We start from the raw sequence: 23,872 nt of genomic DNA, 5'->3' as shown, positions 1-23,872 counted from the left end.
AGCATGGCGGTAGAGGACCCCATTGTGACTCATAGCTGCACATATGATGACATTTCCCCGCGCTGGCCAGGTACCTCAAGGATGGCCCGTTGACCAATGATGTTCCTTCCCCTCCTCCTCGTCTTCGCTAAATTGAATTTTTTACATATTCCCACAGTTTTATGGTATTATTTTCATCTACCATTTGCACAATGGCAGCTTCCTGTTGGTCTGTAAACAGACGTGTTCTACCACCACGTACGTGGTGGTCGTCTTTCAGTTCTACAAACACAAAATAGCATCCTGTACAGTAAACACTACATTAATACAGTATACAAGATAAACATGTTACAAAGTAGTATAGCTCCCTTATTTCATACATACAGTAATACATGAAACATTGACTTTGTTTCCCCTTACAGTATGTATTGGAATCTACCGTCTTTACTGTGCTTTATGTTGCACTACTGTCAAGTAGTAAAAGTAGTAGAGTGGTCCAATGTCTGCTGTACATATCTATTCTCATTTGGGAACGTTCAGATGATGGATGGCCAGGTGAAGTGGCTCAGATTGGGCTGCACTCTCTGCCCAGCCTCTCTCAAAGTCAAACCATGGTTGACCACATGGTCCACCACAGTCGCCCGAATTTCATCAGAGATTACTCTCCTTGTTCTTGGTCTTCGTCCACCTCCACCGGTACCCCCACCTCCACCTCTACCTCCACCGGTACCCCACCCCCACCTCCACCTCCACCGGTACCCCACCCCCACCTCCACCTCTACCTCCACCGGTACCCCACCCCCACCTCCACCTCTACCTCCACCGGTACCCCACCTCCACCGGTACCCCACCCCCACCTCTACCTCCACCTCCACCTCCACCTCCACCTCCACCGGTACCCCACCCCAACCTCTACCTCCACCGGTACCCCACCCCCTCCTCCACCTCCACCGGTACCCCACCCCACCTCCACCGGTACCCCACCCCACCTCCACCTCCACCGGTACCCCACCCCACCTCCACCGGTACCCCACCCCACCTCTACCTCCACCGGTACCCCACCCCCACCTCTACCTCCACCGGTACCCCACCTCCACCTCCACCGGTACCCCACCCCCACCTCCACCTCTACCTCCACCGGTACCCCACCCCCACCTCCACCTCTACCTCCACCGGTACCCCACCCCCACCTCCACCTCTACCTCCACCGGTACCCCACCCCCTCCTCCACCTCCACCTCCACCGGTACCCCACCTCCACCTCCACCTCCACCGGTACCCCACCTCCACCTCCACCTCCACCGGTACCCCACCTCTACCTCCACCGGTACCCCACCCCCACCTCCACCTCTACCTCCACCGGTACCCCACCCCCACCTCCACCTCTACCTCCACCGGTACCCCACCCCCACCTCCACCTCTACCTCCACCGGTACCCCTCCTCCACCTCCACCTCCACCCCACCTCCACCTCCACCGGTACCCCACCTCCACCTCCACCTCCACCGGTACCCCACCTCTACCTCCACCGGTACCCCACCCCCACCTCCACCTCTACCTCCACCGGTACCCCACCCCCACCTCTACCTCCACCGGTACCCCACCCCCACCTCCACCTCCACCTCCACCTCCACCGGTACCCCACCCCCACCCCCACCTCCACCTCCACCGGTACCCCACCCCCACCTCTACCTCCACCTCCACCGGTACCCCTCCCCCTCCCCCACCTCCACCTCCACCGGTACCCCACCTCTACCTCCACCTCTACCTCCACCGGTACCCCACCCCCACCTCTACCTCCACCTCCACCGGTACCCCTCCCCCTCCCCCACCTCCACCTCCACCGGTACCCCACCTCTACCTCCACCGGTACCCCACCCCCACCTCTACCTCCACCTCCACCGGTACCCCTCTCCCTCCCCCACCTCCACCTCCACCGGTACCCCACCTCTACCTCCACCGGTACCCCACCCCCACCTCCACCTCCACCTCCACCGGTACCCCACCCCCACCTCTACCTCCACCGGTACCCCACATCTACCTCCACCGGTACCCCACCTCCACCTCTACCTCAACCGGTACCCCACCTCCACCGGTACCCCACCCCCACCCCCACCCCCACCTCCACCGGTACCCCACCCCCATCTCCACCTCTACCTCCACTGGTACCCCACTTCTACCTCCATGAGGTCTTGAGAGGACCATTCATGTACTTGTAGTTTATGAGTTGATGAGTTTTTCTTGTGTGTGTGATGGTGACTGATATGAACAGGTGAGAGAAGAGAAGAAGTACAGTTACATGTTAACACGCTCCATTTACTGTAATCAGGAGATGTAAAGGACACCTTTACTGTGTCCATTTACTGTAATCTGGAGATGTAAGGGACCGGGACACCTTTACTGTGTCCACTTACTGTAATCTGGAGATGTAACAGACTCCTTTAATGTGTCCACTTACTGTAATCTGAAGATGTAAAGGACCAGGACTCCTTTAATGTGTCCATTTACTGTAATCTGGAGATGTAACAGACTCCTTTAATGTGTCCACTTACTGTAATCTGAAGATGTAAAGGACCGGGACACCTTTACTGTGTCCACTTACTGTAATCTGGAGATGTAAAGGACCAGGACTCATTTAATGTGTCCACTTACTGTAATCTGGAGATGTAACAGACTCCTTTAATGTGTCCACTTACTGTAATCTGAAGATGTAAAGGACCAGGACTCCTTTAATGTGTCCATTTACTGTAATCTGATGGAAGATGTAAAGGACCAGGACTCCTTTAATGTGTCCATTTACTGTAATCTGAAAATGTAACGGACCATAACTCCTTAAATGTGTCCAGTTACTGTAATCTGAAAATGTGAAGGACCAGGACTCCTTTAATGTTTCCATTTACTGTAATCTGATGGAAGATGTGAAGGACCAGGACTCCTTTAATGTGTCCATTTACTGTAATCTGATGGAAGATGTAAATGACTACAACTCCGTTAACCCAGTTTTTTGGGGCCATTATCAAACATATACCATATAACTGTCTGACTCCTGCTTTATAACAGTCAAAGTCATCTCCAGTAATCCTGCTGAGAAAACTGTTTCCAACTTCCTGAAGAAAATGGGTTTTCTGTTGGAACATGCCTGGGTGTATGGATTCAGATAAACACAGAGCACACACACGCATGCACACAAGGACACACAGACCCTCCCCCTATCTAGCCTTGTGTGTGAGTGTGTGTGATGAGATAAGGGGATTACAGTGTCACTGTGGTGGTTCTGGTGAGACTGACTGACATGGCAAGCTCTTCAGTAATCTTCATAATCCATCTGAACACAATGGCTGCCCCCTGACCTTCCCTGTCCACACACACAAGAAGAGGTACACACACACACACACACACACACACATACACACACAAGAAGAGGTACACACACACACACACACAAGAAGAGGTACACACACACACACACACACACATACACACACAAGAAGAGGTACACACACAAGAAGAGGTACACACACAAGAAGAGGTACACACACACACACACACAAGAAGAGGTACACACACACACAAGAAGAGGTACACACACACACACACACAAGAAGAGGTACACACACACACACACACACATACACACACAAGAAGAGGTACACACACACACACACAAGAAGAGGTACACACACACACACAAGAAGAGGTACACACACACACACAAGAAGAGGTACACACACACACACAAGAAGAGGTACACACACACACACACACACACACACACACAAGAAGAGGTACACACACACCACACACAGACACACGCATGGACACAAGCACACACACCACACACACACACATGGACGCAAACACACACACACACACACATCAACGCAAGCACACACACACACACACACACTCACAGACACAGACAGACTCACTGGCGCAGGCACGTGGGCTTGCACACACACCACTTGTAGCCTATACTTGTTATACTGTACAATACACGCGCATCTTGACTACCGGCTGGCAGGAGGGTACAGAAACCGCCTTAAGTCGAGTAGTTACAACCCGTGACACCCTATCGCTGTTGCGCAGTGAAAGAATGCAACTTTACAAACTAGCCATTCAGCCTGGAACCGCAGGAGATTCAGGACATCTGCCCGCGTCGTGCCACGTCCTTTCAGAACGTCGTGTGCTCGTGCTGATCTCTCCGCATAAGACTATTGTCTCGTCTGGTCATGCAGAAAAGCACTTGTTCTAGCGATAGATATTCTGATGCTAAATTCCAATGGCAGTAAACAGATGTTGTGTTGATGCTGCCATGTTGTCCATATGTTTGGGGTGTATAAAAGGACGTTTAAAACGCTATCATAATATTTGCTTTTGCATTTCAGCGGGTTGGATAGAGGATGCGGCTACTTCGCCAGTGACATAAGTTGATTTCCTTCAACAATTCCAGCCTGTTAAAGTAAAGTAAATAAATAACAATTGAAATGTAGATTTTTAAAATAATTTTATGTAAAAAAAAAAGTATATCATATTTTCAAGTTTTAAATATTAAACACGAAACACTTATAACACAGTTATAATCAGCCTACATTATAAGGTGACTATTATGCACGTAGCCATGATGTGTGAAGGGTTTATTGGCCTATAACTACTCATTGGAAATAAAGCAACAGATAATTATCTCTCACTACAGTCTTCTAGGATTGGTCGGCTCTACTGTCAATCATACGCTCCAAGCCTAAACGGGATGAATGGGATGTAGCCTACTCATCTATTCGCCGTAGTGCGCTCCCTCTCGCTCACACGCCTGTTGGCCAAGTGATGGGAGACAACCACGGATACTTTGTTTTTACGCACAGGGCGCGGACACATCTGACCGGAGTATCTTTTCGTTTCGTTTGGAATTGCGTATGAATGGAGCTGGAAATTAGATTCATTCATCACTAAATAATAAGAAGTCCGTTATAAGCAGCGTATAGGCAAGTTGTGGAATTATGTCACCAGGATTTTTGCAGTGGAAGAGGAGCGAATAACTTTAGCCAATATGCGTTTTTGGATTATGACTCGTCTCGCCCGACTGTCCTATGGAATATAGCCCAATATATCAGAACCTGCATTTTGTCTCATCATCCCACGTGAAGAATAAACTCTTTGTTTTCTGCATCATGTTGTCCCTGTGGGTGTATATGATATATTGCTGCGTCGGATACTGTTCAACCATGCCAAGTCTGATGGTCGGTACAGCCAGCAGTAAACATTCACAACATCTCGAAACAGTTGACCCTAACAGAACTCAACCCCGACTCCAAAACGAAGGGGACTTGGAATCCGAACACCAAGAAGATCCGTTAGATTCTTTAGATCCGTTATTCGGCGCATCATCCAGGGACGTGTTAAATAATGAGAGTGATTTGGACAGCAGAGGAGGGGAGGACTGGGATGAGATTCGAAGCGAGCAGAGGACGTTGGATAATAATGTCGTGTCAAGTCTCTTCAACGAGTCAGGGCCGGTGGAGAGTAAGAAGTTGCCCCAGGCGATTATCATCGGGGTGAAGAAGGGAGGCACACGGGCGCTGCTGGAGTTCCTCCGCGTGCATCCCGACATTAGAGCTGTTGGGGCCGAGCCGCACTTCTTTGATCGGAACTATGACAAGGGGCTAGAGTGGTACAGGTACATTTCATACACTTAATAACGTTAACTGATCAGAACATAAACGAATTATGTATATACTACTAAAATAATTCATCATTTGCCCTTTAATTGAGCCCATCTATTTAATTTAATTTATTTTGTATCCCATCTTCATTTCTAGGCTACTACTCAGTCTATAACACATACACATGTCATAGGTTGTCTGGTCGATTAATGGGTTTCTGAGAAACACCGTTATTTTTAGAGACTCACAGAGAACATCAAACAAAACCTCAAGGCTGTCAGGGAAGAACATCTCCGTTTAGAATATTATGTTTGCTGGCCTCTACGTCTCTTCACAGAGCTACTGTAGGACTAATGCACGCAGTGTCTTTAAACACACCTCTAAGATAACACGCAACACTACGATTAGATGGACATATGGCCATTGTGCTGAGTGGAAAAAAATAACCAGGTTGATTAGCATGGATTTAAACACACACACACACACACACACACACACACACACACACACACACACACACACACACACACACACACACACACACACACACACACACACACACACACACACACACACACACACACACACACTCACACTCTCTCACACACACACACACATACACACACTCACACTCACACTCACACACACTCACACAGAGAGAGAGAGAGAGAGAGACACACACACACACACTCACACTCACACTCACACACATAATAGAAATAGGCCTACGCCACACAATGGTAACAATTAGTTAAAGTAACCAGTGCCTGTAGTTAAGTTAATTAAAGTAGTGACCATTCACTGTGGCTCATGTGGATGGTGAATATAGACCTACAGTAGTTCTGAAAAACTGTACCATGAATGTGCAGACACTATGGGTATCCAATGGAATGTGTTTATGAATGTATATCCTGTTCAAGGTGAAAATGAAACACATTTTTCATTGGGCCAATAAAGCTATAATAAAGTTAGAATGAAGCTAGAAGTCTCTCCTCACAGTGTGATGAGTGTGAACTGAGGAATGTATCACTCTAACAGCTGACTACCAACTCAATAATCAAACACTCCATATAAAGTATAGTCCTGAGTCATAGGGAGAGTCCCAAATGGCACACATAGGCTCTGGTCAAAATAAGTGGGAATAGGGTGCCATTTGGGACTAGGGCCGATATGGGCCTAATAAAAGGGCCCAAATTCAATTACGCAACTTAAATGACACATAGAAACTGACTTGTTTGACAGTTCCTTCTAGAGCTCAGACAAACATTCTACAGCTTCCATTCAGTTTGACAGTTCCTTCTAGAGCTTAGACAAACATTCTACAGCTTCCATTCAGTTTGACAGTTCCTTCTGAAGCTCAGACAAACATTCTACAGCTTCCATTCAGTTTGATAGTTCCTTCTAGAGGTCAGACAAACATTCTACAGCTTCCATTCAGTTTGATAGTTCCTTCTAGAGGTCAGACAAACATTCTACAGCTTCCATTCAGTTTGACAGTTCCTTCTAGAGCTCAGACAAACATTCTACAGCTTCCATTCAGTTTGACAGTTCCTTCTAGAGCTCAGACAAACATTCTACAGCTTCCATTCAGTTTGACAGTTCCTTCTAGAGGTCAGACAAACATTCTACAGCTTCCATTCAGTTTGACAGTTCCTTCTAGAGCTCAGACAAACATTCTACAGCTTCCATTCAGTTTGACAGTTCCTTCTAGAGGTCAGACAAACATTATACAGCTTCCATTCAGTTTGACAGTTCCTTCTAGAGCTCAGACAAACATTCTACAGCTTCCATTCAGTTTGACAGTTCCTTCTAGAGCTCAGACAAACATTCTACAGCTTCCATTCAGTTTGACAGTTCCTTCTAGAGGTCAGACAAACATTATACAGCTTCCATTCAGTTTGACAGTTCCTTCTAGAGCTCAGACAAACATTCTACAGCTTCCATTCAGTTTGACAGTTCCTTCTAGAGCTCAGACAAACATTCTACAGCTTCCATTCAGTTTGACAGTTCCTTTTAGAGGTCAGACAAACACTCTACAGCTTCCATTCAGTTGACAGTTCCTTCTAGAGCTCAGAGAAACATTATAGAGCTTCCATTCAGTTTGACAGTTCCTTCTAGAGGTCAGACAAACATTCTACAGCTTCCATTCAGTTTGACAGTTCCTTCTAGAGCTCAGACAAACATTCTACAGCTTCCATTCAGTTTGACAGTTCCTTCTAGAGGTCAGACAAACATTCTACAGCTTCCATTCAGTTTGACAGTTCCTTCTAGAGCTCAGACAAACATTCTACAGCTTCCATTCAGTTTGACAGTTCCTTCTAGAGGTCAGACAAACATTATACAGCTTCCATTCAGTTTGACAGTTCCTTCTAGAGCTCAGACAAACATTCTACAGCTTCCATTCAGTTTGACAGTTCCTTCTGAAGCTCAGACAAACATTCTACAGCTTCCATTCAGTTTGACAGTTCCTTCTAGAGCGTAGACAAACATTCTACAGCTTCCATTCAGTTTGATAGTTCCTTCTAGAGGTCAGACAAACATTCTACAGCTTCCATTCAGTTTGATAGTTCCTTCTAGAGGTCAGACAAACATTCTACAGCTTCCATTCAGTTTGACAGTTCCTTCTAGAGCTCAGACAAACATTCTACAGCTTCCATTCAGTTTGACAGTTCCTTCTAGAGCTCAGACAAACATTCTACAGCTTCCATTCAGTTTGACAGTTCCTTCTAGAGGTCAGACAAACATTCTACAGCTTCCATTCAGCTTGACAGTTCCTTCTAGAGGTCAGAGAAACATTATAGAGCTTCTATTCAGTTTTTCTTCTGGAGTTTAGACCCAAACAGCACATGGTTTACTGCCAGGAGTAAACAGACTAAATCATGACATCATCCCCTAGCAGCCAGAAGCATCGTAATTCAATTGAGTGCTCCCGGTTCCAGGGATTGATTCTTAGGCTGTGATTCCCTTTACGACAACACAGCTTTAACCATGCTTGGTTCCCAAATGGCACCCTATTCCCTATATAGAGCACTACTTCTGACCGGAGCTCATAGAGCTCATATCACACTATGTGGGGCATAGGGTGCCACTTGGGACACAGACAATGAGTTAATTTCAAATTCCAGGGATCCAAAGCTATAGGAACAGTGAACAGTTTGCCCAGTGTTCAACAATGTGTGGTTGTAATGATCAACCTCTCAGTGCATCTCAGTGAGTTCCCAGTGTTAGCTAGACCTGTTGTAACCCACAGCATCACAACAGGCCTCTCTCTCTGTTCTAAACAACTATAGCCTGTTCCTGATTCAGTCGTTGACAGGACCTCCGTAAAGTATCAGAGTGATATGTAAAGTTAAATCATTTCAGGAATTCTGAGGTTTTTAATTGAAGACTGAAAAACAGCAGATGAGACACTTTGTCAACATTGAAACGTGTACCTTTGTTGGTTTCTTTGAGGAGCCATCTAAATGGACTTGAGCCATCTAAATGGACTTGAGCCATCTAAATCGAGCCATCTAAATGGACTTGAGCCATCTAAATTGAGCCATCTAAATAGACTTGAGCCATCTAAATGGACTTCAGCCATCTAAATTGAGCCATCTAAATAGACTTGAGCCATCTAAATGGACTTGAGCCATCTAAATTGAGCCATCTAAATGGATTTGAGCCATCTAAATTGAGCCGTCTAAATAGACTTGAGCCATCTAAATGGACTTGAGCCATCTAAATTGAGCCATCTAAATTGAGCCATCTAAATGGACTTGAGCCATCTAAATTGAGCCATCTAAATTGAGCCATCTAAATGGACTTGGGCCATGGAGATTAGCAGTCAATGTCAACGGCTCCTTAATGCTACTAGTTCAACGCTGTCTTCACCAACCTCTATTCATAACTCTACAATGGAGGAAGTCAGGGGAGCTACGTTCAAAAGGCCTTCTGGGTTCAGCTGCTCCAAGAGTTTCCAGACAGTGTTAGGACACTTGTGTTGAGGTTGACCAACGCACTGTGACGGGGACAGGGGGGGGGGTCTTTAGTGCCTCTTCACTGACTGAGAAGAAAAGAGATGACGTTCAACAAGGAACGGACAGTTTCTTCCTCTGGTGGTTTCTGGAGTCTTTAAGCATCATATTTCATGACTCGATCAGAACGGCAAACTGATGTAGTAGGATCTGTGTTGATCATAGAAGCTGGAGGCTATTGGCGGAAATAAAGAGCTGGAAGACAGTAAACGTCTGAGTGACATCTGACCTATTTATGTTAGCTAAAGGTGAACATGAAAAAGCTCATCCTCTGGCTCAGAACTGGTATTTCTAAACACATTAGAGCTGCAGGTTCATGACTGTGTAGGCCTACAGTAAGTATCCACAGTGGAGAAACACAGTGCAGTTGTATATGTAGGATGTAATGAAAGAACCCTGTATCTGATTGCCTGGAGTGGTTGTTAGGTTAATTAAAACCCCTCCGCTTGAGTAACGCCCAGCCAGACCATTCAGACCCCAGTCAGACCCCAGAGGTCTCTGTACTAATGACCATCACTAGTGACCGTCACCACCCTGGATCAACAGAGTCATCTCCCTCTACTCTGTCTTTTAGTGAAGTCACAGTGGAGGGAGGGAGGGCCGAGGTCACATGGTCATCCACATACCAACCAGTAAACTTACTGTTAAAACATTCTAGATGATCAGAAAGGGTGCCAGTTATTCAGGGTTACTAGAGCAGGCCCAACTCGTTCACCATGGAGGATAGTCCTCTTACCATGAGGTCAGTTATTTCAGTGTTGGTCCTAACTTTATCCTTAGGAGGGGATGGACAGGGAGAGGGTATGGTGTGGCTTGACTAACTCTCGTAAAGCCTCCACCACTGTGCTTGGGGAGAGGAGGTGCAGGGGAGGGGAGAGAGGGGGCTGAGGAGCAGCTCTGCTGGGTGGCCTGGTTCAGGCCCGTCCCCCGTGGAGGCATTGATCTCTGCTGCCCACATCTCCACACTGTTGGTCCAACAGTGCTGTAGAAGCCCCCCACCCTGCAGTCTAGAGCCACACAGAGAGGAGAGGCCATACACATAGAATAACTACAACACACAATATGGTCGCCTTGAAAGGGGATTCTCATCTAGTCCTTCTATTTCTATGGCCTAGGCCTGGCGCAGCGGGGACTCCGGCCACAGATATAGCCAGTTGGCCACGCTTTCACAGAATATAGACGTGCTTACACCAAGAGGCAGAAAGACAGGAGCTGCCAGACAAATTGTAGGCTGCACGCTCACACATACAGGAGGGTGGGAGCGCGGGAGGAGGGAGCGCGGGAGGAGGGAACTCCCAAAGGCCGTGGGAATGTTCTTTTCCATTCCAACCTTCCTCCTCCTTTCTCTATAAGTCACTGTTTTAATTCCCAGTTAGACTTCTTGACTTATTCTCTTCTTGATACTATGAATTTAGAGAGTAGAACATCTGGGCACCACATGCTGCTGGAATCAAAAGGCATGAAGTGATCCTGGAAAACGAACCCATTCTGTTGAAATATGATAGTGTGGGGTTTTTCTGTTCTCGTCAGCTTGCTATCTCACTGACTGTCAGAGGAAGGGAAACAGTTATTCTAACCCCAAACAGAGCTGCTTGGGAGCTGGGTCGGAGCTGGGTGGGAGCTTGGTGAGAGCTGGGTCGGAGCTCTGTGGGATCTGGTTCGGAGCTGGGTCGGAGCTGGGTGGGAGCTTGGTGAGAGCTGGGTCGGAGCTTGGTGAGGAGCTGGGTCGGAGCTTGGTGAGAGCTTGGTCGGAGCTTGGTGAGGAGCTGGGTCGGAGCTGGGTGGGAGCTTGGTGAGAGCTGGGTCGGAGCTTGGTGAGAGCTTGGTCGGAGCTTGGTGAGGAGCTGGGTCGGAGCTGGGTGGGAACTTGGTGAGAGCTGGGTCGGAGCTCTGTGGGATCTGGTTCGGAGCTGGGTCGGAGCTGGGTGGGAGCTTGGTGAGAGCTGGGTCGGAGCTTGGTGAGAGCTTGGTCGGAGCTTGGTGAGGAGCTGGGTCGGAGCTGGGTGGGAACTTGGTGGGACCTGGGTTTGGGATAGGTATGCAGAGAATATTTTTATTTAACCTTTATTTAACCAGGCAAGTCAGTTAAGAACAAATTCTTATTTTCAATGACGGTCTAGGAACAGTGGGTTAACTGCCTTGTTCAGGGGCAGAACGACAGATTTGTACCTTGTCAGCTCGGGGGTTTGAACTTGCAACCTTTCGGTTACTAGTCCAACACTCTAACCACTAGGCTACCCTGCCGCCCCAATGATGGAGTTGAGTCCCAATTAGCACCCTATCCCCTATATAATGCACTACATTTGACCAGAGCATTATAGGCCCTGGTCAAAAGTAGTGCCTTTTCTAGGAAATAGAGTGCCGTTGGGGACGCAGCCAGAGAGAGGGCAGTAAATTGAAAGTGAGTCTTTAGAATCTGCAGTGGCGGTGGGGGTGTACAGCTGTCTGAAAGAGGAGCAGAGGAACCCCTGGGGTTTATATTAACCCTAGTGATAATAGAACAGGGCCATTAGAGTGAAACGTAGTTTCTCTTCACTTTACGTTGTATGCAAATGTCCCTCAGGAGCGGGAAAGTGCTTTTTCAACTTGAATCCTTCGGAATGTTGCCTGCAAATGGAACTCTGGGTTCTGGAACTCTGGGTTCTGGAACTCTGGGTTCTGGAACTCTGGGTTCTGGAACTCTGAGGCCAGCAGGATGGACAGATTGTTAACACTGAGCCTCAGTGTTCTCTATTCTGTTCTGAAAGTTGATTCTCCTCCTGAGGTCTTTCAGAGGGAGAAGTTATATTTCCCTTCAGGTAGTTCATACAAGTACATTTGGTTTTCTTTTTGCTGACTACAAACCCTTAGTAGTTTTTATGGACACAGGGGAATAATAATGGTTTAAGAAGCAGGAAAGCCATCCATGTAGATCCTTCCCAGCTAAATTCAATGCATCAGCATATTGATAGGCAGGAGAAGAACAGAACATCTGTTGAGAATGAGGAACGGGCCCAACGGGGGGTGTGTAGGGCTACAGTAGGTATCGAAATATGCTGACATTTGTTTCTGAACATTCCCAAAATAGTTGACTTTTAGCTGACGCAGCTGTGTGAACGGTATTGGTTAAGACCTACTTTTACTTCTTGGAGCTCAATAGCTGGAAAACTAAAGTTAATCTCTCATCAAACTATTATCAATCAGGGAGGGAAACTGTCATTTCAGGTGGTAAAACCCGGGGGTTTTATAGGAGGTCATCAGACCACAGCACTTTGTCAGACACTTAGAAGAACATGGACACATTGTGGTTCAGTTCAGTTGTGTAGTTCTCGCCTTCTCTGTCCTCCTGGAGTTGTTTAGTTCTCTCCTTCTCTGTCCTCCTGGAGTTGTTTAGTTATCTCCTTCTCTGTCCTCCTGGAGTTGTTGTTTAGTTCTCTGTCCTCCTGGAGTTGTTTAGTTCTCTCCTTCTCTGTCCTCCTGGAGTTGTTTAGTTCTCTCCTTATCTGTCCTCCTGGAGTTGTTGTTTAGTTCTCTCCTTCTCTATCCTCCTGGAGTTGTTTAGTTCTCTCCTTCTCTGTCCTCCTGGAGTTGTTGTTTAGTTCTCTCCTTCTCTGTCCTCCTGGAGTTGTTTAGTTCTCTCCTTCTCTATCTTCCTGGAGTTGTTGTTTAGTTATCTCCTTCTCTGTCCTCCTGGAGTTGTTGTTTAGTTCTTTCCTTCTCTGTCCTCCTGGAGTTGTTGTTTAGTTCTCTCCTTCTCTGTCCTCCTGGAGTTGTTTAGGTCTCTCCTTCTCTATCCTCCTGGAGTTGTTGTTTAGTTCTCTCCTTCTCTATCCTCCTGGAGTTGTTGTTTAGGTCTCTCCTTCTCTGTCCTCCTGGAGTTGTTTAGTTCTCTCTTTCTCTGTCCTCCTGGAGTTGTTGTTTAGTTCTCTCCTTCTCTATCCTCCTGGAGTTGTTATTTAGTTCTCTATTGTCCTGGAGTTGTTGTTTAGTTCTCTGTCCTCCTGCAGTTGTTGTTTAGTTCTCTCATTCTCTATCCTCCTGGAGTTGTTGTTTAGTTCTCTCCTTCTCTGTCCTCCTGGAGTTGTTGTTTAGTTCTCTCCTTCTCTGTCCTCCTGGAGTTGTTGTTTAGTTCTCTCCTTCTCTGTCCTCCTGGAGTTGTTGTTTAGTTCTCTCCTTCTCTATCCTCCTGGAGTTGTTGTTTAGTTCTCTCCTTCTCTATCCTCCTGGAGTTGTTGTTTAGTTCTCTCCTTCTCTGTCCTCCTGGAGTTGTTTAGTTCTCTCCTTCTCTGTCCTCCTGGAGTTGTTTAGTTCTCTCCTTTTCTGTCCTCCTGGAGTTGTTTAGTTCTCTTCTTCTCTGTCCTCCTGGAGTTGTTTAGTTCTCTCCTTCTCTATCCTCCTGGAGTTGTTGTTTAGTTCTCTCCTTCTCTGTCCTCCTGGAGTTGTTTAGTTCTCTCCTTCTCTATCCTCCTGGAGTTGTTGTTTAGTTCTCTCCTTCTCTATCCTCCTGGAGTTGTTGTTTAGTTCTCCCCTTCTCTGTCCTCCTGGAGTTGTTTAGTTCTCTCCTTCTCTGTCCTCCTGGAGTTGTTTAGTTCTCTCCTTCTCTGTCCTCCTGGGGTTGTTTAGTTCTCTCCTTCTCTGTCCTCCTGGAGTTGTTTAGTTCTCTCCTTCTCTGTCCTCCTGGAGTTGTTGTTTAGTTCTCTCCTTCTCTATCCTCCTGGAGTTGTTGTTTAGTTCTCTAGACCTGTACATCTCTGATGTTATCACTGATCAGGTCCTGTCAGACTATTGTCCATCTCTAATGTTATTACTGATCAGATCCTGTCAGACTGTAGACCTGCACATCCCTGCAGCAGCTAGGATAGAGCCATGAGTTGAATTACCAAAGTCATTTATCAAACAAATCACCTAGCAGGAACATATAGTTTTGGGCAGGAAGAAGTTTCTTTCGCAGAACATTTTGCCACATTTTGCTGAATATTTATTTTGCTGACTGTAAGTCGCTCTGGATAAGACAGTCTGCTAAATGGTCAAAATGTATAACTGTAATTGATCCATCCTTGCCACCCTGACAGAGGTGTTGGTTCTGTTGTTCTGTTAACAGCAGGAAGACAGAGAGTGATAAAACTGCTATGCGGTAGCGCAAGGCTGAAAGTGACAGATCTATGAGTGGCAAGTAGCTAACCCAAACGGTTGCTGGTTCAAATCCCCAGCCAACTAGGTAAAACATCTGTTCATGTGCCCTTGAGCAAGGCACTTAACCCTAATTGACCCTGTAAGTCTCTCTGGATGAGAGTGCCTGTTAAATGACTAAAATGAAAAACCAGAGGAGGGCATACACATTACGCCTCTTCTCTGCCCTTCTCCACTCACCTTCTCTCTAGACCTGGGCCTCTTCTCCGCCCTTCTCCTCTCATCTTCTCTCTAGACCTGGGCCTCTTCTCCGCCCTTCTCCTCTCATCTTCTCTCTAGACCTGGGCCTCTTCTCAGCCCTTCTCCTCTCATCTTCTCTCTAGACCTGGGCCTCTTCTCCGCCCTTCTCCTCTCATCTTCTCTCTAGACCTGGGCCTCTTCTCCGCCCTTCTCCTCTCATCTTCTCTCTAGACCTGGGCCTCTTCTCCGCCCTTCTCCTCTCATCTTCTCTCTAGACCTGGGCCTCTTCTCCGCCCTTCTCCTCTCATCTTCTCTCTAGACATGGGCCTCTTCTCCGCCCTTCTCCTCTCACCTTCTCTCTAGACCTGGGCCTCTTCTCCGCCCTTCTCCTCTCACCTTCTCTCTAGACCTGGGCCTCTTCTCCGCCCTTCTCCTCCCACCTTCTCTCTAGACCTGGGCCTCTTCTCCGCCCTTCTCCTCTCACCTTCTCTCTAGACCTGGGCCTCTTCCCCGCCCTTCTCCTCTCATCTTCTCTCTAGACCTGGGCCTTCTTCCAACTGTTAATAAGGTGGCCTTGATTCCTGCTGCTGCATATTGCTGGTATGAGAAGAGTCGAGGAGTGGATAGAAAAGGAGGGGAGGAGAGCATGGGAAAACCTTTCTCTGCATTATCTGTGTTGACAGGAATGCTGTAGAGATATTGAGAAATCAGAGCACAGTGAAGAAGGCACTGAGTGCAGAGAGAGAGAGAGAGAGAGAGAGAGAGAGAGAGAGAGAGAGAGAGAGAGAGAGAGAGAGAGAGAGAGTGATGAGAACGTCTTTTACACAGTTGATAAGAGAACGTCCCACCGGTATCTACAACCAAAGAACGGCCTCATCGTTCCTTCTAAGAAGCTGTTCTCTTTGATTCATGTCTGGAACTTGTCTAACAGAAATGTTGCCAGATTGTTCTGAGTGTCTGCATACCATCACCTCTTATCCCGTGTCTGGTGGTCTGAGGAGAGGAGTGGTTCCCACAGTAGTAGACCCTATGGTCCTGGTGAATCCTCCCTCTGAGCTGGTAGACAGTAATGGACACTATAGTCCTGGTGAATCCTCCTCTCTGAGCTGGTAGATAGTAGTAGACCCTATAGTCCTGGTGAATCCTCCCCTCTGAGCTGGTAGATAGTAGTGGACACAATAGTCCTGGTGAATCCTCCCCTCTGAGCTGATAGATAGTACTGGACACAATAGTCCTGGTGGATCCTCCCCTCTGAGCTGGTAGATAGTAGTAGACCCTATAGTCCTGGTGAATCCTCCCCTCTGAGCTGATAGATAGTAGTAGACACTATAGTCCTGGTGAATCCTCCCCTCTGAGCTGGTAGATAGTAGTAGACCCTCGAGTCCTGGTGAATCCTCCCCTCTGAGCTGGTAGATAGTAGTAGACACTATAGTCCTGGTGAATCCTCCCCTCTGAGCTGATAGATAGTAGTAGACACTATAGTCCTGGTGAATCCTCCCCTCTGAGCTGGTAGACAGTAATGGACTCTATAGTCCTGGTGAATCCTCCCCTCTGAGCTGGTAGATAGTAGTAGACACTATAGTCCTGGTGAATCCTCCCCTCTGAGCTGATAGATAGTAGTAGACACTATGGTCCTGGTGAATCCTCCCCTCTGAGCTGGTAGATAGTAGTAGACCCCATAGTCCTGGTGAATCCTCCCCTCTGAGCTGGTAGATAGTAGTGGACACTATAGTCCTGGTGAATCCTCCCCTCTGAGCTGGTAGATAGTAGTAGACCCTATAGTCCTGGTGAATCCTCCCCTCTGAACTGGTAGATAGTAGTAGACCCTATAGTCCTGGTGAATCGTGTCTGTTTAAATTCTAATCATGATTGTTGTTAATAAGTTATTGAAAGCCTGTGCTCACCTCATTCAGATTACAATGGACCAGTTATGTAAGTAAAGTTTTATTTGGATATAAATGTAGAGATAAAAGTAAATGACTATACACCACACCCCTTCCCCAAGTCAGCCGACAGCAACAGCCAAGCCCAACAAGCTCCATACAGCCAGTCAGTCAGGGAAGTAAATTCCTACCTTTGAACCTGTTCCCTGATAGCAACAGATATCAACATTGACCAGCAGCTTCAAACAGCCTCTGTCTAGAAGGAGATTGGTTAATGAAGTCACCTGACAGACCAGCAGCTTCAAACAGCCTCTGTCTAGAAGGAGATTGGTTAATGAAGTCACCTGACAGACCAGCAGCTTCAAACAGCCTCTGTCTAGAAGGAGATTGGTTAATGAAGTCACCTGACAGACCAGCAGCTTCAAACAGCCTCTGTCTAGAAGGAGATTGGTTAATGAAGTCACCTGACAGACCAGCAGCTTCAAACAGCCTCTGTCTAGAAGGGGATTGGTTAATGAAGTCACCTGACAGACCAGCAGCTTCAAACAGCCTCTGTCTAGAAGGAGATTGGTTAATGAAGTCACCTGACAGACCAGCAGTTTCAAACAGCCTAAGTCTAGAAGGAGATTGGTTAATGAAGTCACCTGACAGACCAGCAGCTTCAAACAGCCTCTGTCTAGAAGGAGATTGGTTAATGAAGTCACCTGACAGACCAGCAGCTTCAAACAACCTCTGTCTAGAAGGAGATTGGTTAATGAAGTCACCTGACAGACCAGCAGCTTCAAACAGCCTCTGTCTAAGAGGAGATTGGTTAATGAAGTCACCTGACAGACCAGCAGACACAACACAGCAGTTTCACAGCTCACACAGACACACAGTGATTAGGGGCTGGAGCTAGGAGTTATCTAGTGGTTCGGGAGGAGGAAGAGGAGGAGGAGGAGGAAGAGCAGGAGGAGGAGGACAGGAAGTGTATGTTACATCTCTATTGGCTGATAGAGGAAGATGCTTTGCAACCTATTGGTTCCTCCAGGCAATCTAGTTTATTATCACAGAAACAATTGTGAAAGATTGTTAATCTGCCCCCAAGGGCACTCTTCTTCACTCCTCTAGCCTGTGACGGTGTTCCCTCTCTGTCTCTCTGTTCTTCTCTCTCGCTTTTTCTTTGTCTCTCTTTCTCATCTCTATTATTTCTCTCTCTCGTTCTCATTCTCTCTCTTTCTCTCCTCCCTATCTTACTCTCTCTTCTCTCCCTCTCAATTAAATTAAATTCAAAGGGCTTTTTAAAATGTATTTGGGTGTCTGTGTAAACTGAGGGAAATATGTGTCTCTAATATGATCATATATTTGTCAGGAGGTTAGGAAGTGCAGCTCACTTTCCACCTTGTGGGCAGTGAGCACATAGCCTGTCTTCTCTTGAGAGCCAGGGCTGCCTTCAGGAGCCTCTCTCAATAGTAAAGCTATGCTAACTGAGTCTGTACATAGTCAAAGCCTTCATTTTGGGTCAGTCTCAGTGGTCAGTATTCTGCCACTATGTACTCTCTGTTTAGGGCCAAATATAATTCTAGTTTGCTCTGTTTTTTTGTTAGTTCTTTCCAATGTGTCAAGTAATTATATTTTTGTTTTCTCGTGATTTGGTTGGTTTTAATTGTGCTGCTGTCCTGGTGCTCTGTGGGGTGTGTTTGTGTTTGTGAACAGAGCCCCAGGACCAGCTTGCTTAGGCGACTCTTCTCCAGGTTCATCTCTCTGTAGGTGATGGCTTTGTTATGGAAGTTTTGAGAATCACTTCATTTTAGGTGGTTGTATAATTTAATTGCTCTTTTCTGGATTTTGATAATTAGCTGGTATTGGCCTAATTCTGCTCTGCATGCATGATTTGGTGCTCTACGTTGTACACAGAGGATGTCTTTGCAGAATTCTGCATGCAGAGTCTCAATTTGGTGTTTGTCCCATTTGGTAAATGATTGGTCAGTGAGCGGACCCCAGACCTCACAAACAGAAAGGGCAATGGGTTCTGTAACTGTTTTTAGACAGGTCCTATTTAGTGTGTAAAATGTTCTGTTCCTTTTTATGTATATTTTGTGTGCTCTAGGGCAATGGTGTCGAGATGGAATTTCTATTTGTCGTCCTGGCAACTGGACCTTTTTTGGAACACCATTATTTTTTGGTCTTACTGAGATTTACTGTCAGGGCCCAGGTCTGACAGAATCTGTGCAGAATATCTAAGTGCTGCTGTAGGCCCTCCTTGGTTGGGGACAGAAGCACCAGATCATCAGCAAATAGTAGAATTTTATTTAGTAGGTTGAGCTGCATACCTGTCTCACCCCACAGCCTTGTGGAAAGAAATGTGTGTGTTTTTTGACAATTTTAACAACACTTGTTGTGTGTGTACATGGATTTTATAATGTCGTATGATTTAACCCCAACACCGCTTTCAAACAATTTGTATAGAAAACCCTCATTTCTTTCTCTCTCTCTCTCTCTCTCTCTCTCTCTCTCTCTCTCTCTCTCTCTCTCTCTCTCTGTCTCACTCCCTCTCTCTTTCTCCTCTCTCTCTCTCTCCCTGTCTCTCTCTCTCTCTCTCTCTCTCTCTCTCCCTGTCTCTCTCTGTCTCTCTGTCTCTCTGTCTCTCTCTCTCTCTCTCTTGCTCTCTCTCTCTCTCTCTCTCTCTCTCTCTCTCTCTCTCATATCTATCTAATGCATTATTCATCCATCTTCCATCCAGGTTTGTTTTGCTCTGGGACTAAGTGTGCATTTTGATTGGTAGTAAGTTTCTCTGTGACTCCCCCAGGGCCTTGACAAAATGCACTCCGCTTGTGTATCCAAGAGATACGGCATATAATTGCAGAAGTGTTGCAGTGATGCTGATAGCGAGCTGTAGTGGTTGGTGTTTTGTTCACACCTCACATAGTAATAGGGAGAGAGGGAGATGGAAAAGTATGAGTGTAGTGGAGAGAGATGTATCGAGAGACTAATGGGGAAGAGGTTTTGTTGGTTTCTGTGATTGTGACAGAAGGAAAGAGCAACCCCCTGTGTGTTTGCCTTGGAGTAATGAGGTCTTTCCAAAAGGAGCGATCCCCATAGGTCAAGGACCCACCCCAAGGCTCCAGTCAGCAGTGCTCAGCTAGGGCTTTACCATGCCTGTTTCTGCAGTAGTTGGTTACACATATTCAGAAGGAGATCAGCAAATACCTTACTTTTGACAAAGTAGTAGTTTAGTAGTATTTATTACTGTGTTCGTCATTGTTAAAAAATAGTGATAACTCTACTTACGAGACATATACTATCAACCTAATGTTATGACTGTACTATAGTAGTATTAGATATATACTACCAACCATCTCCTAATGTTGGTGACTGTACTATAGTAGTATTAGATATATATTACCAACCAACCATCTCCTAATGTTAGTGACTGTACTATAGTAGTATTAGATATATACTACCAACCATCTCCTAATGTTAGTCACTGTACTAATGTAGTATTAGATATATACTACCAACTATCTCCTAATGTTAGTGACTCTACTAATGTAATGTTATCTATCTGTCTTCCTCTTTTCTCCACTACCCTGCCTCCTCCCCTCCCTTCCCTCCTCCCCTCCTTCCTCCCCTCCCCTCCCATCCCTCCTCCACTTCCTCCTACCCTCTCTCCTACACTCCCTCCTCCCCTCCCTCCAACCCTCCCTCCTCCCTTACCCCTCTAAGTCACTAAGCACTAGTATACTACCCCTCACTAGTCTACTACCCCTATCTCCCTCCCTCCTTTCCTATCCTTCTAATGCACTACAAGGACTAATACTCCTAATGCCTATGTGTTTAGGCTCAGTTGAAATCTCTGGTGGCCCACTTTAGCCATTACCCTGAGCCCTGGTCATTACCCTGGTCTGGGGCTGCAGTTAACTGGCTAATTTATTATCTAAAAGAGTTAGGTCAGCTCAGTAAGAGGGACTGGACTGGACTGGACTGGACAGACAGACAGACAGACAGACAGACAGACAGAGACACACACACACACACACACACACACACACACACACACACACACACACACACACACACACACACACACACACACACTCATTCATTCATTCATTGACCGTAATCAGTTTTGACCTTTTATATCATAATGAATAAGATTACATAGACAGGGGGATCTGATCCTAGATCAGCATTCCTATTCCACAACGCTTGATCCTTTATGTCTCCGTGAGTTATCTGACCTGAATGCACAGTCTGACTACTCCTGAACTGTAGCCTGGATGCTGCATGGTCCCAGGCTATAACTCCTGAATTGTAGCCTGGATGATGCATGGTCCCAGGGTGTAACTCCTAAACTATAGCCTGGATGCTGCATGGTCCCAGGCTATAACTCCTGAACTATAGCCTGGATGCTGCATGGTCCCAGGCTGTAACTCTTGAACCACACAGTGCTATATGTGCCTTAGCCCAATACTAACCTCTCCACGTCTCCACCTCTCCATCTCTCCATCTCTCCATGTCTCCATCTCCCCATGTCTCCATCTCTCCATGTCTCCACCTCTCCAACTCTACATCTCTCCATCTGTCCATCTCTCCATGTCTCCACCTCTCGATCTCTCCATGTCTCCACCTCTCCATCTCTCCATGTCTCCATCTCCCCATGTCTCCATCTCTCCATGTCTCCACCTCTCCATGTCTCCATCTCCCCATGTCTCCATCTCTCCATGTCTCCACCTCTCCATCTCTCCATGTCGCCATCTTTCCATGTCTCCATCTCTCCATGTCTCCACCTGTCCATCTCTCCATGTCTCCACCTCTCCATGTCTCCACCTCTCCATGTCTCCACCTCTCCACCTCTCCATCTCCCCATCTCTCCATGTCTCCACCTCTCCATCGCTCCATGTCTCCACCTCTCCATGTCTCCACCTCTCCACCTCTCCATCTCCCCATCTCTCCATGTCCCCACCTCTCCACCTCTCCATCTCACCACCTCTCCACCTCTCCATGTCTCCACCTCTCCACGTCTCCAACTCTCCATGTCTCCACCTCTCCACGTCTCCAACTCTCCATCTCTCCACCTCTCCATCTCTCCATCTCATGGAGTGCTTCACAGTCCTGTCTTTATCCTGTGTGTATAATAACAAACCTCTCCATCTCTCCTCTCCTCAGAGACCGTATGCCTGAGACTCAGGAGGGTCAGATCACCATGGAGAAGACCCCCAGCTACTACGTCACTAAAGACGTCCCCGCCCGTATCCACACCATGTCCCCAGACACCAGGCTGATTGTGGTGGTCCGAGACCCCGTCACCAGGGCCATCTCAGACTACACTCAGACCCGCTCCAAGAAACCTGACATCCCCTCCTTTGAGAGCCTCGCCTTCAAGAACAGAACTACGGGTCTCATCGACACGTCCTGGAGCGCCGTCCAGATCGGGATGTATGCCAAGCACCTAGAACGCTGGCTGCAGTACTTCCCCAAGGACCAGCTCCTCTTCGTCAGCGGGGAGAGGTTGATCTCCGACCCAGCCGGGGAGATGACACGCGTACAGGACTTCCTGGGGCTCAGGAGGGTGGTCGGTCACAAACACTTTCACTTCAACCCAGCCAAGGGCTTCCCCTGTCTGAAGAGGCCGGAGGGGAATAGTAAACCTCACTGTCTGGGTAAAACCAAAGGAAGGATTCATCCTAATATTGACCCTGAGGTGGTACAGAAGCTGAGGGACTTTTATCAACCTTTCAACAGCAGGTTTTATCAGATGACGGGACATGACTTTGGATGGGGTTCATGGAGCTGAGCGACGGAGACATTGAGTGAATCCGAAATGGAACCCTATTCCCTATGTAGCGCACTACCCTGGTCAATAGTAGTGCACTATAATATTGGACAAAATGGCACCCTCTTCCCTATGTAGCGCACTACCCTGGTCAATAGTAGTGCACTATAATATCGGACAAAATGGCACCCTCTTCCCTATGTAGCGCACTACCCTGGTCAATAGTAGTGCACTATAATATCGGACAAAATGGCACCCTCTTCCCTATGTAGCGCACTACCCTGGTCAATAGTAGTGCATTATTGAGGTTGTTGTACACTATTCTGTTCAAATGCAGTGCACTACTGAGGTGTTATGGTGCCCTTTCAGACAGAGATGTTGTATTTTTCTTTGCGGGGTTTTAGGTTGTAATTGTAACACTTTGGAGATATTGTTATACTGTGTATATAAGGCAGCGTGTGTAAAAAGTACAGAAGTCTATTTTATGATAATTTATTTCTAGGATATTATGAACTCACTGAGCTGCCTATCCATGTTTGTTGAGGATCATCACACATCTTTACATTCCTGTTTTTAAAATCTTCGTTTGAAGGGCATTTTGTAATCTTGAAATTACCTCAGAAAAAATACATGTGCAGGAATTGTGGAAATGAAAATATAACAGCACAATTCTGTTACGGGTAGCAGCACTCGACCAGCAGGGTTAGGCTAGAGCTATTGTTTCCCTTCATATACATGCAATGACTTTATAATGCTGCATTAGCTCATTCTCCCTCCCTTTACCACATTGCTTTTTAACATGACTGAACGAATACCACACCATCTCAGCAAAAACGGTTCAATCACAAAGGTTGGTAGAATGAGGACGTACAAATACTGTAACGGCCAGAGAATTAGTGTTGGGTCATTGAACACGGAGGCATCTCTATAGCCTCTTTGTTTTTAAAAGATGTTTAAAAACCACTCATGGAGTCCAAATCAACCTCCTTAAGATCAGCCTGACCTCCAGAGGCCTGTGGGCCCACTTCATCCACCAGATCAATATATAGAACCCCAGCTGATCCCGTCAGTCCTTTGTCCCAAATGGCTCCCTGCTCACTTAATCGTTCACTACTTATGACCAGGACCCATGGGGCATTTAGGGAAACAGGGAACCATTTGGGATGCCCTTCCAGTGTCACTATGACAGCTATATCAATACAGTAATAACTCATCATCACATCAATTACACGTGA

At 46.8% G+C, this 23,872-nt stretch overlaps 1 protein-coding gene across 1 annotated transcript; it reads left to right on the top strand.

Annotated features, from left to right (window-relative positions):
• Positions 1-3,898: 3,898 nt before the first annotated feature.
• Positions 3,899-23,835, top strand: LOC118948229 (heparan sulfate glucosamine 3-O-sulfotransferase 3B1-like). The gene is made up of 2 exons (XM_036973279.2): positions 3,899-5,648; positions 22,031-23,835. Exons 1-2 carry the CDS (start codon positions 5,062-5,064, stop codon positions 22,656-22,658), a joined length of 1,215 nt encoding a protein of 404 aa, XP_036829174.2. The 5' UTR covers positions 3,899-5,061; the 3' UTR covers positions 22,659-23,835.
• Positions 23,836-23,872: the final 37 nt, after the last annotated feature.

The sequence above is a fragment of the Oncorhynchus mykiss genome, chromosome 13, assembly GCF_057628025.1.
Source record: "Oncorhynchus mykiss isolate SJ-2025 chromosome 13, ASM5762802v1, whole genome shotgun sequence".
NCBI classification, from domain to species: Eukaryota; Metazoa; Chordata; class Actinopteri; order Salmoniformes; family Salmonidae; genus Oncorhynchus; species Oncorhynchus mykiss.
The sequence above is the reverse complement of the archived record's forward strand: the minus strand, read 5'-3'. Positions and strand labels throughout refer to the sequence as shown.

Bases quoted from the DNA above. Each gene is read 5' to 3' on its own strand.
- LOC118948229 (XM_036973279.2), top strand. From the start codon at position 5,062: ATGGAATATAGCCCAATATATCAGAACCTGCATTTTGTCTCATCATCC. The intron at 5,649-22,030 runs GTACATTTCATA...TCCTCTCCTCAG, and splicing joins AAGGGGCTAGAGTGGTACAG to AGACCGTATGCCTGAGACTC.